The sequence below is a fragment of the Nerophis ophidion genome, linkage group LG04, assembly GCF_033978795.1.
Source record: "Nerophis ophidion isolate RoL-2023_Sa linkage group LG04, RoL_Noph_v1.0, whole genome shotgun sequence".
Classification (NCBI taxonomy): Eukaryota; Metazoa; Chordata; class Actinopteri; order Syngnathiformes; family Syngnathidae; genus Nerophis; species Nerophis ophidion.
Window position 1 is genome coordinate 46,009,550 of NC_084614.1, and position 15,958 is coordinate 46,025,507.

The 15,958-nt window shown below is 40.0% G+C and overlaps 1 protein-coding gene across 2 annotated transcripts in view; it reads left to right on the plus strand.

Moving 5' to 3' along the window:
* The first annotated feature begins 238 nt into the window (after positions 1-238).
* acer3 (alkaline ceramidase 3) overlaps positions 239-15,958 on the plus strand; it is a 28,862-nt gene continuing 13,142 nt past the window's right edge. Inside the window, exons 1-6 of one of the 2 annotated variants that reach the window (XM_061898180.1) lie at positions 239-1,047; positions 7,340-7,450; positions 7,526-7,578; positions 9,830-9,882; positions 13,589-13,670; positions 13,753-13,788. In XM_061898180.1, coding sequence (XP_061754164.1) covers positions 945-1,047; positions 7,340-7,450; positions 7,526-7,578; positions 9,830-9,882; positions 13,589-13,670; positions 13,753-13,788 — 438 coding nt within the window. In that variant the 5' untranslated portion in view covers positions 239-944. The remainder of the gene's footprint in view (positions 1,048-7,339; positions 7,451-7,525; positions 7,579-9,829; positions 9,883-13,588; positions 13,671-13,752; positions 13,789-15,958) is intronic. The other variant, XM_061898179.1, reaches the window with a different exon arrangement.

The window sequence follows — 15,958 nt, forward strand, 5'->3', positions numbered from 1 at the left end:
AGCATAATTCTGGGAAATCCCTTATCTTTCTATTGTGTTGCTAGTGTTTTAGTGAGTTAAATAGTACCTGATAGTCGGAAGGGTGTCTCCACGGTTGTCTTGACACGCAGTGTCTCAGGGGAGTCGACGGCAGCTATGGACGACACAAGCTCAGCTTTTCTCCGGTGAGAACTGACTTTTTAACAACAATTTTCTCACCGAAACCTGCTGGTTGACATTTGGTAGGGATCCATGTTGGCTTGACCGCGCTCTGATCCATAGGAAAGTTTCACCTCCAGGAATTTTAAACAAGGAATCACCGTGTGTTTGTGTGGCTAAAGGCTAAAGCTTCCCAACTCCATCTTTCTACTGTGACTTCTTCAATATTAATTGAACAAATTGCAAAAGATTCAGCAACACAGATCTCCAAAATACTGTGTAATTATGCCGTTAAAGCAGACGACTTTTAGCTGTGTGCAGCGCTCATATATTTCCTTAAAACCTGTGACGTCTTGCGTACACGTCATCATTACACAACGTTTTCAAGACGAAACTCCCGGGACATTTAAAATTGTAATTTAGTAAACTAAAAAGGCTGTATTGGCATGTGTTGCAATGTTAATATTCCATCATTGATGTATAAACTATCAGACTGCGTAGTGGGTAGTAGTGGGTTTCAGTAGGCCTTTAACAGAAAAGTAGGACTGTATACATATTTAATTATATGCTAAATATAACAATATGCCCAATGGTACATAGATAGAAGCGATTTTATTATTATTATTTAAAAAAATATTTTTAATTGTATTTTATAAACCTTCATTAATAGTATCTCACATTTACATACCAATCAGAAATAATAGCGAAATGAAAAATATTGACGTCAATACTCTGTCATCAAAGGCCAATCGTTTGGCCCCGCCCCCTCCTGTGGGTTAGCGGCACAAGAAGGAGGATGTTCCATCATGGCGCCGGCGTTGGACAGGAGAGGTTTCTGGGGTCGGCCCACCTCAACGCTGGACTGGTGCGAAGAGAATTATGCCGTCTCTTTCTACATCGCTGAATTCTGTAAGTTGCCTTTCATTGTCCTGTATTCCAAAAATTATAAAAAATAAAAGAAACACCGAAATGAACATTGAAACGGCGCAAGGTTCTAACTGCAGCACCCTTACGAACAAACACACTCACTAAATTATCGTTTTTTTTATTCTTATTTATGTTTTTTGCTTTAAACGGCGTTAAATCGATGAGAAATATTAAGGCGTTGTAGTAGCGCCACTGTAGCCTATTCTTCTGCACCATCAATGCGTCCATTCATTCATGGTTACTTATTAACTAATATATATTTACTTACCAACACCAGTCCTGACAAGGCAGGTGAATTGTATACAAGATAAACGTTTAAAGATCGTAAAAAATCCACATAATTTTATCATTAGGTACATGTTGATCAAAGACTGCGGTTATAAAGCTGTTGTCAATTCACTGCAATTAATATTAATATTTAATCTTGCAATGGTGCGGACTTTCATTCTCCACCGTACAATATACTAACACACAATAATTCCATAAAGCAGCTTCTTAGAAATAAAAAAAAAACACCATAATCACTGTTCAAATGTTTTAAAATTGGATTAAGGGTGCACGTTCCCATTTTTTAGTCCAGTTGGAAGCAGTGTTGTCAGATGGGAAATTATCATTAATTATTGTATTAATATCTTAAAGCAGTGGTTCTCAACCTTTTTTCAGTGATGTACCCCCTGTGAACACATTTTTAATTCAAGTACTCCCTAATCAGAGCAAAGCATTTTTGGTGAAAAAAAGATAAAATTGTATAACAGTGCAAAATATTGGTCATTTGTAGTGGTCTTTCTTGAAATATTTGGAAAAAAAGATATAAAAATAACTAAAAACTTGTTGAAAAATAAACAAGTGATTCAATTATAAATAAAAATTTCTACGCATAGAAGCAATCATCAACTTAAAGTGCCCTCTGTGGGGATTGTAATAGAGATCCACCTGGATTCATGAACTTAATTCCAAACATTTCTTCACAAAAAAAGAAATCTTTAACATCAATATTTATGGGACATGTCCACAAAAAAATCTAGCTGTCAACACTGAATCAATCAATCAATGTTTATTTATGTAGCCCTAAATCACAAATGTCTCAAAGGACTGTACAAACCACTACGACTACGACATCCTCGGAAGAACCCACATAAGGGCAAGGAAAACTCACACCCAGTGGGACGCCAGTGACAATGATGACTATGAGAAACCTTGGAGAGGACCTCAAATGTGGGCAACCCACCCCCTCTAGGGGACCGAAAGCAATGGATGTCGAGCGGGTCTAACATGATACTCAGTTATTTTTTCTAAACCAAAAAATATGACAAGCATATGTTGCCATTAGTGGTTTATATGTCCATCCATCCATCATCTTCCGCTCATCCGAGGTCGGGTCGCGGGGGCAACAGCCTAAGCAGGGAAACCCAGACTTCCCTTTCCCCAGCCACTTCTTCTAGCTCTTCCCGGGGGATCCCGAGGCGTTCCCAGGCCAGCCGGGAGACATAGTCTTCCCAACGTGTCCTGGGTCTTCCCCGTGGCCTCCTACCGGTTGGACGTGCCCTAAACACCTCCCTAGGGAGGCGTTCGGGTGGCATCCTGACCAGATGCCCGAACCACCTCATCTGGCTCCTCTCGATGTGAAGGAGCAGCGGCTTTACTTTGAGTTCCTCCCGGATGGCAGAGCTTCTCACCCTATCTCTAAGGGAGAGCCCCGCCACACGGCGGAGGAAACTCATTTCGGCCGCTTGTACCCGTGATCTTATCCTTTCGGTCATGACCCAAAGCTCATGACCATAGGTGAGGATGGGAACGTAGATCGACCGGTAAATTGAGAGCTTTGCCTTCCGGCTCAGCTCCTTCTTCACCACAACGGACCGGTACAACGTCCGCATTACTGAAGACGCCGCACCGATCCGCCTGTCGATCTCACGATCCACTCTTCCCTCACTCGTGAACAAGACTCCTAGGTACTTGAACTCCTCCACTTGGGGCAGGGTCTCCTCCCCAACCCGGAGATGGCACTCCACCCTTTTCCGGGCGAGAACCATGGACTCGGACTTGGAGGTGCTGATTCTCATTCCGGTCGCTTCACACTCGGCTGCGAACCGATCCAGCGAGAGCTGAAGATCCCGGTCAGATGAAGCCATCAGGACCACATCATCTGCAAAAAGCAGAGACCTAATCCTGGTTTGTATGTGTCTATTTTTATTTTTTTTTTACAATTAATAATGAAACTGGTATAGGCTCCAGCACTCCCGCAACCCCGACAAGCAGTAGAAAATAGATTGATGGATGATTATATTGGTTGAAAATAATTGCTCGAGGTCTGAGGAATTTGTTTGGCTCGTTAGTCAAAACATGATTTACAAATGTACATTACATTTATCATGAATAAGGGCGGCAACTAATGACTATTTTGATAGTCGACGAGTCACAGATTATCTTAACGATTGGTCAACTAATAGGATTATAAAGCATAAACCTATTCAGCCATTTACTTTTAAATTCAGATTAAGATATTTTGGCATTTGCTAACTAATGGAGATACTGTAACAACAAATTATTTCAGAAATATTAACAATACTGTAACCGTGCTGCTCATTAGGCTGTTATAAAAAAACAAAATGATTAACATACGGTTGTCCATTTTAAAAGCAATGACAGGCTCATTACTGACAAGGCATCTAACGCTATATATATTTCATATCACGGGTATTGTGAACAAGTTATCATGGTGATCATTATTATTGCATAATTGTTGCATGTGCTCTAAAAGTACTTACATACACACTAAAATCTTATGTTGAAAGTCAATATCTTAGTTGTCCAGACAGGAATGTGTTTATATATAATATATAATATGTTTAATTTTCCTGAAGGAATCAATACTATCTATCTATATGTACGTTTAGATTGGGGTATGTCATTTCTTAATGGGGACAGACAAAATGGCTTTTGGTAAAACTAACGATGGGGAGTTTTATTGTTTTTATCATTATTATTGCTTATTGTTACATCTTTAGTACCGACAAAAACACAGCATACTTTTTTTATGAAACAAAGGACAGTAAAAATAGCAGCAATAACATCAAACAACAAAGTTCTCTAACTTCCTTCAAAGAAACAAGCATTTGGAGATCTATCCATCCATCCATTTCCCACCGCTTATTCCCATTGGGGTCGCGGGGGGCGCTGGTGCCTATCTCAGCTACAATCGGGCGGAAGGCCTCTACACCCTGGACAAGTCGCCATCTCATCGCAGGGCCAACACAGATAGACAGACAACATTCACACTCACATTCACACACTAGGGCCAATTTAGTGTTGCCAATCAACTTATCCCCATGCATTCACGGGAAGAACATGCAAACTACACACAGAGAGATCCCGAGCCCGGGATTGAACCCTGACTACTCAGGACCTTCGTATTGTGAGGCAGACGCACTAACCCCTCTTCCACCGTGTGTTTAAAAAGCTGTACACAGCTATGTTCCTGATTATTGATTAACTCCTGGTATTTTCAGCAATCTAATAGACTTCACAATTTCTGAACATTTTAGTCATTGGATTGTATATTTATTATTTTATGATGTCCACGCCAGGGATATTTTGAATGTCCGTGTGTGTGTCCGTTTTCGTGTGTGTGTAATTTTACGGTTGTTATTGTGCATTTCTTCTTTGCACACTGCATATTGACGCTGCTTCACACTTGAAGTTCCTGATAAATAAAATACATAAAGTCATAGACGAAGTTTAGCTGGCTGACTTTGGGGAAAATGATAAGTTAAATCTATGTTTCACAGAACTTCTGCTCACACTTCTCAGCTAGCTAGCCAGGTAAAAAGATAAACTATCTTACAGAGTTGAGATTGCATTTTCCAGATGTCCGGCATCATGCCTCCACTTAGGGCTGGGCGATATGGCCTTTTATTAATATCTCGATATTTTTAGGCCATGTCACGATACACGATACATATCTCAATATTTTGCCTCAGCCTTGAATTAACACTTGATGCGTATAATCACACCAGTGTGAAGATTTTATGTGTCTACATTAAATGATTCTTGTTTATGCTGCATTAATATATGCAAATTTTTAAATTTCATGCAGAGAGGGAAATCACAACTACCGTATTTCCTTGAATTGCCGCCGGGGCGTTAATTAATTTAAAACCTCTTCTCACTCCTGCGCTTACCAAAGGCATGCGGTAAAAGTAAGCATGTGCTAATTATTTTGAAACCTCTTCTCACTCCGGCACTTACCAAAGGTATGCAGTAAAAATTTGAGTGTGATGTAAGCTTGGACCTTAAATCCTACTGAATAGCTCTTAATCGTCTTCCCTTTATGCGATTTCAAATTACCGGTATTGAAATCAGCCTCCTCCATTTTGAAAATGATGACAGGGGAAGTGTCACTCGTGATGTCACGAGTTTGACCAGGCGGTAATACTAAGCTTGCCCTAATTATTTTGGGAAGCGAGTTTAACCCGGCAGTAATTCAAGGCAGGCGCATACTTTAAGTCCTGCGGCAATTCAAGGAAATACGGTAAGTCAATTTACCAAAACTGTATTTATTAAACAGTTATTAAGCAGTGGCACAAATATTCTTGTAATTTCCTAAACAGAAAGTGCAAGATTGTCAGAGACATTTTAAAACTAACTATTAGTGCACTTTTGTGCATGATGTCACTAAGATGACATATCAAAACACTAAATTGAAGTGCACTTTTGGTACAGAACGTCACTACAACAGTTAAAAACAAATAAAGTGCACTTTTGTGCATGAAGTCACACAAGATATTTCAATAACTGTCAAATAAAAATGAGCTACATAATAGGAAAGCCAATAGTGTATGTCCTTCATTACGTGGTAGGTTACTGCGGACGTTATTTCCGTCCGTTGTAGACTATTTTTTTCATACTGTGTTGATCTGGAAATTGTTGCTTTGGCATTTTGTGGGTGTGGCACCAGCCTCAGATGTTGACATGCGGAGTTTCAAGTACTCTTCATTCTCTTGCGGGTGACTTTTCAAATGATGCTACAAATGAGTAGTGCTACTACTTTTTGCAGCAACGCTTTTACCGCATACTTGATATATTAGGGTTGTCTGTTCAACATATTCCCACTTAAAACCAAACAACCGCCAGACGATTGAGCCCCCGCTGTTTTTTTCTCGGGAATTAATCATTCTTCCTTCATTTGTAACCAGAGACACACCTTCTTTCTCTCGTATTACCACTCACACAGCTTTGATAGCACAGGGTTTCCCACACATTCATTTATTTGTGGCAGCCCGCCACGAAAGATTTACGACCGCCACAAATAAAATAAAAAATATATTTCTTTTTTTTTTCGGCTTTTGACTCGCTCGACCGCTCATAAAAGCAATGGGACTCTGTCTGTGAATGGAGCTTGTAGTTACATATTATATAAATATGGAAATATTATATAAATATGTACATAAATATGTACATAAAGTGTTGTAATTATATTCCAACTCCACGTTCTTCTTGGTCATCGCTAACGCTGGAGGGGGGGGGGGGGGCGTGGCCTCCAGCTCCGCCTGAATTTCGGGAGAAAATTTGCCCCGGGAGGTTTTCGGGAGTGGCGCTGAATTTCGGGAGTCTCCTGGAAAATCTGGAGGGTTGGCAAGTATCTCACAGATGTATCGGGGACGGCGTGGCGCAGTGGGAGAGTGGGTCACTGGTTCAAATTCCACCTAGAACCAACCTCGTCACGTCCGTTGTGTCCTGAGCAAGACACTTCACCCTTGCTCCTGATGGGTGCTGGTTTGCGCCTTGCATGGCAGCTCCCTCCATCAGTGTGTGAATGTATGTGTGAATGGGTAAATGTGAAAGTAGTGTCAAAGCGCTTTGAGTACCTTGAAGGTAGAAAAGCGCTATACAAGTACAACCCATTTATCATTTATTTACTGCTATAAAGGTCTGCTTTGCAAAGTGAGCAAGATATTGATGGTTTGAACAAATGTTGCCACAGTTGACATGTTTTCACCTGCGATGTTGTTGCGACTTCCTTCAGCCCAGAAAAACAAGACAAATGAATTTGTCGACAATAATTGTTATTGATAAATTCAACTAGATTTTTCATTTTCACTTCCTGTAGCGATGATATCCCAATACTTTTATATAAATGTCTCAATACTTGAATGCAGCGCTCAGGTTTCAGTAATGAGATATGGTTCATGGTGTTATAATAAGCACAACATGATGTCCTTTAACTCTCCTCATATCTGCTCTTTTCCTGCTGTGTTGTGCTGTTTGCTTACAGGGAACACGGTCAGCAACCTGATTATGATTCTTCCTCCTATTTGTGGAGCCATCCAGACATTTCGTGATGGCCTTGAGTTTCGCTACATCTGCTCTTTTCTTGGACTAGCGGGTCAGTCGTTCAAGTCACACATTGTCACTACTGCAGCCTTCACAGTTGTCATCACACTTTTGTATTGTCACCCAGCTGTTGGCGTTGGTTCGTGGTGCTTCCACATGACACTTCTCTATGAAATGCAGGTATGCTGAATAATTACTAAAACATGTCAACTGAATAACGCACAATTTATATATGTTGGCCATTCACCAACTTATTGCCATCTGCTGTAACTCTCAGATAAAAAAAAAATACATGTTTGTCAATTCTAAATCTGACAATACACACATATAACTACTTAAAATGTGTATTGGTCCATCTCAGGCAACTTATTACATTTTTGACAAGATTCTCAAGCCTAAAATAACTAATTTGAGTAACAGGGCTGAAAGTAACAGCAGTGAGGTTTAGCATATAATTTGCAAATACATGGCATATAGTCATATGCGTTTTATGCTAATTGCATGTTGGCACTGAGCCCACTATGACAGTGATTCAACAAACAATAAACTTCGAACAATTTAGGTCACAGGGCTTTCCGGTGATCTCAAGTCACTGCTAACCCTATACTACCTGTTGCATGCCACTGACGACCCCACCAACTCCTTTAGGAGCATGGTGTGGAGGGTGGCTGGACACCCTGTTGGTACTTAAAACAAAAAACAACTTTACGGGCATCGGTTCAGGAGAACCAATGACGGCCATCCAGCAAAGCCCCGCCAGCCTGTAGAGGAGATGGGCACTACTGGGAGACATGCCTTATGCCGGTGTATCGTATCATGAGTAAAACTCTTAATTCCTCTATACCGGATGGGATTAACATCTACACTTCTCACTGACACCCACGGTGAGAATGAAAAGTATGCTACTGGTGGAAAAAGAATTAAACTAGTTCATGACACTATTAAAATCGGTACATGGTATGTCCACACACTACATGCTACTACAAAGTTGGAAGTACTCACACATGAGATGTAAAGATACAAAGGGAATGTGCTTGCCCTGGAAGAATTTAGATGGCTAGGCAATGGAGAACTCACAACTGATGATGAACATAAAATCTGGTACATTGGTACTAAAGACAAACATAGGATTCAGAAGTTATTTCACACAACTTTGTCCTACTCTTGTTAGCTAGCTAGCAAGGTAGAAGTTAACAGTCTTACCAAGGTTGGCCGCATCCTCCCTTCAAATGTCTGACATAATGTCTCCGCTTTAAATGTTCAAATGTTACTGATGTACTGCAATAAAAACAAGGTCTGCTTTGCAAAATAAGCAAGGTATTCGTGTTTTAACAAGAATAAAAGGAAATATCCTCTAACTTTACATGTTATTACTGGTGTTAGTTTTGCGAGTGACCCACTTCCGCCCGGAAAATCACGAGTGATTACTTCACGACTATTGTCGACAAATATAATTGTCGGCAACAGAATTTTTTGTCGACAATGTCGATTCATCGTGGCAGCCCTAGGTAGTTGATAAAGAGAAGCTGCAGCCGACGGAGCCAGGGTGCAGGCACGTTGGCTGTGCGTGAAGGCGAATGTGGTGGAGTGTCGCTGTCGGCAAAGTGCGGTAGCGACTCCGGACGTGCGTCAGATGGATGCTTTGAAGGGAACCGTGTCAATTGGTGAAAGAAAAATATGTAATTTACGTTTTGGCGATGACATTGATATTTTTGCTGGATTTAGAGGAGTATTTAGTGATTTGACAGCAAGACTAAATGATGTGGCAAAAGCCTATGGAATGGACAAAGCACAGTAAAGAGCAAAACAATGACAATGGGAAGTGCATTTGACATACCAAGCTAAGGAGTCTCCATGACAGGAGAACTATTTGAGGAAGTTGATAACCTCAAGCATCTTGGTGCCACCATTACAGAGATCATGACAAGAGTGGACAGAGCACTACAGTCTGTGAAACAATTAACCAGGAATAATAAGAGCAACATCTCAACAAGCACAAAAGTTCACCATTTTTGTTCTTTAGTCTTCTCCACCTTCCTCTATGGATGTGAAAGCTAGACACTCTTTTCATGCATAGAAAAAAGGATTTTGTCTTTTAAAATTCACTGCTATTGTCGTCTCCTGAGAGTCCCATACACAGCTCATGAGACCAATGGATTTTTCAGAAGTGAAATAACTACAACCATTGGAGTCCACAAACATGTCCTTCAAAAGCCGAGGTCAAACTACAAATAATCAGAACGACTCCAAACAAAAAAATGTCAATTTATTAAAAAATGTGCCCAAGTCCACCGCAGTATGAATGATTTTAATATGGGTATGCCCATAGCAAATCGGAAATTAAAAAGTGTGCAAAGAGCATTTAATAATAAGTTGTGTTGGTAAATTGTCTTTCCAATATTGTATGTTTTTTCTGCTTTGTCATTTGTAGCTACTGGATGAGCTGCCAATGATTTACAGCACGTGTGTCTTTGTCTACTGCCTGTAAGTGGCTTTTACATTTGGATTTCATGTTTTGTAGGATTCTCAATAATATTAATAGATTTTATTTTGTATTGCATTTAACATTTGAACAACAAATCTCATATAGTGTGAAACACTACATTCAAAGTCCCACAGGCCATAGAGTTCATAAGCGGAAACTTCAGCATAAATTATTGATATTAGTTTTGCAAGCATCAAAAAAATTAACTAGCTTCTTATTTGTTATTAGCGTGGTTTAGAAACGAGATCAGATGTAGCTAAAAAAATCCATTCGTTGTACCGAGAATATTGTCCAACTAGAAAAAAAATGGAAAAGTATGGAAGATCAAGTTTCTTCTGTTTAGCCCTTATTACCCATATTTGCACGATAGGCCAACTTCTGTTCAGACTCTAACACAACAGTTAACACTCCTTTCTTCCTTGTGGTGTAGTTCAAGTTCGCCATTATACAAACTCCGTTTCCATATGAGTTGGGAAATTGTGTTAGATGTAAATATAAATGGAATACAATGATTTGCAAATCATTTTCAACCCATATTCAGTTAAATATGCTACAAAGACAACATATTTGATGTTCAAACTGATAAACTTTTTTTTTTTTTGCAAATAATCATTAACTTTAGAAATTTTTGCCAGCAACACGTGACAAGGAAGTTGGGAAAGGTGGCAATAAATTCTGATAAAGTTGAGGAATGCTCATCCAACACTTATTTGGAACATCCCACAGGTGTGCAGGCTAATTTGGAACAGGTGGGTGCCACAATTGGGTATAAAAACAGCTTCCCAAAAAATGCTCATAGTCTTTAACAAGAAAGGATGGGGCGAGGTACACCCCTTCGTCCACAACTGCATGAGCAAATAGTCAAACAGTTTAAGAACAATGTTTCACAAAGTGGCTTCACGGTGGCAGAGGGGTTAGTGCGTCTGCCTCACAATACGAAGGTCCTGCAGTCCTGGGTTCAATCGCAGGCTCGGAATCTTTCTGTGTGGAGTTTGCATGTCCCCGTGAATGCGTGGGTTCCCTCCGGGTACTCCGGCTTCCTCCCACTTCCAAAAACATGCACCTGGGATAAGTTAATTGGCAACACTAAATTGGCCTTAGTTTGTGAATGTGAGTGTGAATGTTGTCTGTCTATCTGTGTTGGCCCTGCGATGAGGTAGCGACTTGTCCAGGGTGTACGCCGCCTTCCGCCCGATTGTAGCTGAGATAGGCGCCAGCGCCCCCCGCGACCCCAAAAAGGAATAAGCGGTAGAAAATGGATGGAAGGGTTTCACAAAGTGATATTGCAAGAAATGTTGGGATTTCAACATCTACGGTCCATAATTTCATCAAAAGGTTCAGAGAATCTGGAGAAAACACTCCACGTAAGCGGCACGGCCGGAAACTAACATTGAATGACCGTGACCTTCGATCCCTCAGACGGTAATGTATCAAAAACCAACATCAATCTATAAAGGATATCACCACATGGGCTCAGGAACACTTTAGAAAACCACTGTCACCAAATACAGTTCGTCGCTACATCTGTAAGTGCAAGTTAAAGCTCTACTATGCAGAGCGAAAGCCATTTATCAACAACATCCAGAAACGCCGCCGGCTTCTCTTTGCAACGCAAAGTTCAAAAGCCAGCATCTGTAATGGTATGGGGGTGCATTAGTGCCCAAGGCATGGGTAACTTACACATTTGTGAAGGCACCATTAAATCTGAAAGCTACATACAGGTTTTGGAACAACATATGCTGCCATCTAAGCGCCGTCTTTTTCATGGACGCCCCTGCTTATTTCAGCAAGACAGTGCCAAGCCACATTCAGCACGTGTTACAACAGCATGGCTTCGTAAAAAAAGAGTGTGGGTTCTTTTCTGGCCCGCCTGCAGTCCAGACCTGTCTCCCATCGAAAATGTGTGGCGCATTATGAAGCGTAAAATATGACAGTGGAGACCCCAGACTGTTGAACGACTGAAGCTCGACATAAAACAAGAATGGGAAAGAATTGCACTTTCAAAGCTTTAACTCTTAGTTTCCTCAGTTCCCAAACGTTTATTGTGTGTTGTTAAAAGAAAAGGTGATGTAACACAGTGATAAACATGCCCTTTCCCAACTACTTTGTCATGTGTTGCAGCCATGAATTTCTAAGTTAATTATTATTTGCAAAAAAAAATAACGTTTTTGAGTTTGAACATCAAATACCTTATCTTGTCTTTGTAGTGCATTCAATTGAATATGGGTTGAAAATTATTTGCAAATCCTTGTACTCCGTTTATATTTACATCTAACACAATTTCCCAACTCATATGGAAACGGGGTTTGTACTAGAAAAATCGGGTAAAACCTGATCAGACTTTCATTTAGCTTTGTCAGCAACGTAGACGAGGTGACAACATGGCATGCAAGCGAGATAGCGTGTAATATGGAAATAAATTAACAAACAAGTCACAGTACGGTATGCTGTCAGTACCTGTAGCTAGAAAACCCTACGTTCAATGTAATCCTTCCTGTTTATAGCGTTCATTGGAACACGGATAGCAGTGTGTTTAATGTACCAAAGCGTACTTTTAAGACCAGTTCCCTTACAATACTATTTTTACAATACTGGGTGATATGGCTGAAAAGTTTATCACGATACGTGTTTTATATTGATACAGTAGATATCGATAATTACTGAGTTTTTTTATGACCTGTAGAAAATAAGGACCAAGAGAAAAATATTAAATGTAAAAAAGTTTAATTAAAATGTAACCGTCCTATGATTATAATCCCTTCAGCTATCACGGCAGAAAGAAAAGAAAATGTCAACACAACCATGGAAAACAATCAATGTAAATAAAATTCTAAAATCACACTGAACACTTAACAATAACCTTTCAAAATTAAGGTGCACAAATAGGGAATACATAAGAAATACTTAATAAAGTGTAACAAAATAGTGCAAAGTGTGAACACGGAAACAGACAAACCTGAGAAAAACAATTTTCTGCAGGTTTAGTACCAGGAAGTTGTGTGTGCTCTAAGTTGGCGTAGTATTACCGATCTTGGTGGTGACGAGAGCATTGCATATTTTACTGACCACATTTGTCTGACTACGATCTGTTTTTAAAAAAATCCTGAAAGCTTCTCTTGTTTTATTGACAATTTATTTGCTCTCTGTAGCACTCATTATAGGTTTGTCTTCACAGTCAATGCAAAGAATCAACTCCGACACAATAAAACTGTGCAACCAAACTTGAAAGTTGATACTGTTAACTGATTGACTGATCTACTATTAGCGTGTCACTCCCAGTGATCAGTGATCACTTACTGCGTTGCCCAGTTACCAGAGAGCAAGTGCCTTTGTTCATTCAACCAACTTTGCGTCGCAAATTCAGGTTTTTCGGAGAAGAAAAACAACAAAAACATTTAATCAAGCACACTTTTTGTTCATATCGATTACTTTTGTCTACCGCAATAAATTGATATCGGTTTTAGCTCTAAAAAAAACAATTTTGAAGGTGTGCCGGTGTTGCGCCACTATTGTTTACGTGTGGGGGAAACCCTGGAATGTATGGGAAACAGTGTGTAGGAGCCTGCACCGTCCCCTTAGGCTAAAAGCTGTTCTATGTAGTCTTTGAGCATTAAATGGTGAAACCTGCTCAGTTGTAACGCAGACCGCCCTCAAAGACAACAGGGCGTCCAGTTGCAATCAATTCAATCTTTTCTTTTTTTTCAGATATGAGTGCTTCAAACAAGAGAACAGAGTTAGTTGGTTTCCTGTAGCATTATTATTCATCTTCAGTGTCACAGTCACTGCGGTGCGTATCAATGATGTTATTGTTGCTCGTCATGTCCTCTATATCATATTATCGCTTGATGAAATTGCCTGTGTTTGTGCAGGTCTACTTGGAGTGGAAGGAACCAGTGTTTCACCAGGTAAGTGTGTGTTTAGCTTATTAACCTTTCTCAATGTTTGCTTTTAGGGCTCGGTATGGTCGAATTTTTATTTGCCTTGGGTAAACAAGGCAATCTCCACAAGACAATAATCAGGATCCCCTTGGCTAAACATAAGTTAACTTTTCAAAATAAGGTGCTAAACTTTTGAAATGTCTTCACTGTTGGCAGGTGTGTTTAATTATACTGTCTCACTCATCCATAGTGTTTTGTTAAGTTTTTGTGTAAATGTGATGAATATTTCTGTATTTTCTACCAAGTCAAAACATGTTAGATATAACAAACTTCTCTACAAATAGAATATAATAATTTATTTGTATAGGAAATGTCAAACATTATTATTTGCTATTAAATATCCCTTTTTATTTATAAAGTGTAGCAGTGAAAGTTCCCTGCTTGGAAAACACACCTTTAGAGTTGTGTTCTGGGGTTGTGGGGTGCTTGTAAAATGTTTGCATACCCCTTAAAAAGTAGATAGTTGCGTCCCTGCTCGTGATGATAAACTAAATTTCTTTCACTGCATATCTGGAGCAAAGGCCATCAGTTAGTCGTACAGCTATAATGTTTGACGTTTATGACTGACCAACGATTGCATGAGCTGTGCCTAAGATGCTAGCCTTAGTTCAAATAATTACCTAATAACGTGGTAGAGAAGCGTTTCCCATCATGCAAGCATTTTATTGCAAATGCATTTTATTGTTAATACAAGGGCTAGGGATTACGGTGTGAAATCTATCTTGCCATATGTATTCAATCCCCCTGCGATATCAATGTATATCACAATATATTATCTGGTATGTAAATGATAATAGAAATGTTTTTCAACAGGCTACAAAAGCTGTTCAAAAAGGTTAAAATGCTGATACATACCGTATTTCCTTGAATTGCCGCAGGGCATATAGTATGCGCCTGCCTTGAATTACTGCCGGGTCAAACTCGCTTCGTGAAATAATTAGTGCATGCTTAGTATTACCGCCTGGTCAAACTCGTGACGTCACGAGTGACACTTCCCCTGTCATCATTTTCAAAATGGAGGAGGCTGATTTCAATACCGGTAATTTGAAATCGCATAAAGGGAAGAAGATTAAGAGCTATTCAGTAGGATTTAAGGTCCAAGCTTGCATCACACTCAAATTTTTACTGCATGCCTTTGGTAAGAGAAGAGGGTTTAAAATAATTAGCGCATGCTTACTTTTACCGCATGGAGTGTGTGGAGTTTGCCTATTCTCCCCGTGACTGCATGGGTTCCCTCTGGGTACTCCGGCTTCCTCCCAAAGACATGCACCTGGGGATAGGTTGATTGGCAACACTAAATTGGCTCGAGTGTGTGAATGTGAGTGTGAATGTTATCTGTCTATCTGTGTTGGCCCTGCGATGAGTTGCGACTTGTCCAGGGTCTACCCTGCAGTTCCGCCTGAATGCAGCTGAGATAAGCTCCAGCACCCCCCGCGACCCCGAAAGGGACAAGCGGTAGAAAATGGATGGATTCAAGTGCAAAATAAGTAAACAAGCAAAATCTACTACCGTGAACTCTCATTTCAACCCTTTAGTTTTTACACTTAAAGTCCTCTTGTATCCAGGGACTTATTTCCTGAGTTTGTAAACAATAACAAACATAAATAGTGATAGTAAAAATATAGATTTAATCACTGTAGTATCAACCATATATAGTACTTATACTTACGGATGTGCCAATCGATCGACACATCGCGATTTTCATAAAAAAGTATGTATACATATATTTAATATTAACGGCTTTATGTGTCCAGTATGCCATATTTTTTCAAGGTTTGCTTTAAACCAGAGATGTTAAATATGCAGCCCGCGAACGGGTTTAATTTGGCCCGCTGGATGAGTTTTCTAAGTGTAATTGAGCTGCATTTTTAAATGAAAAACTGCTGCTCTCAATGTGTCCACTGGATGTCACAATAGCAATTTTGTTTCGCAATAAATGGTTTGAGATAGGCGCCAGCACCCCCCGCGACCCCAAAAGGGAATAAGCGGTAGAAAATGGATGGATGGATGGATGGGTTTATTCCCAGGCTGAACAAGCAAGATGTACACCGTAAAGTGAGGCTGCGGTTCCTCCCCCTCCCGACCCAACATAAAACATGTGTTACTTAACTTACGCAATTTGCTTTGAACACATCCT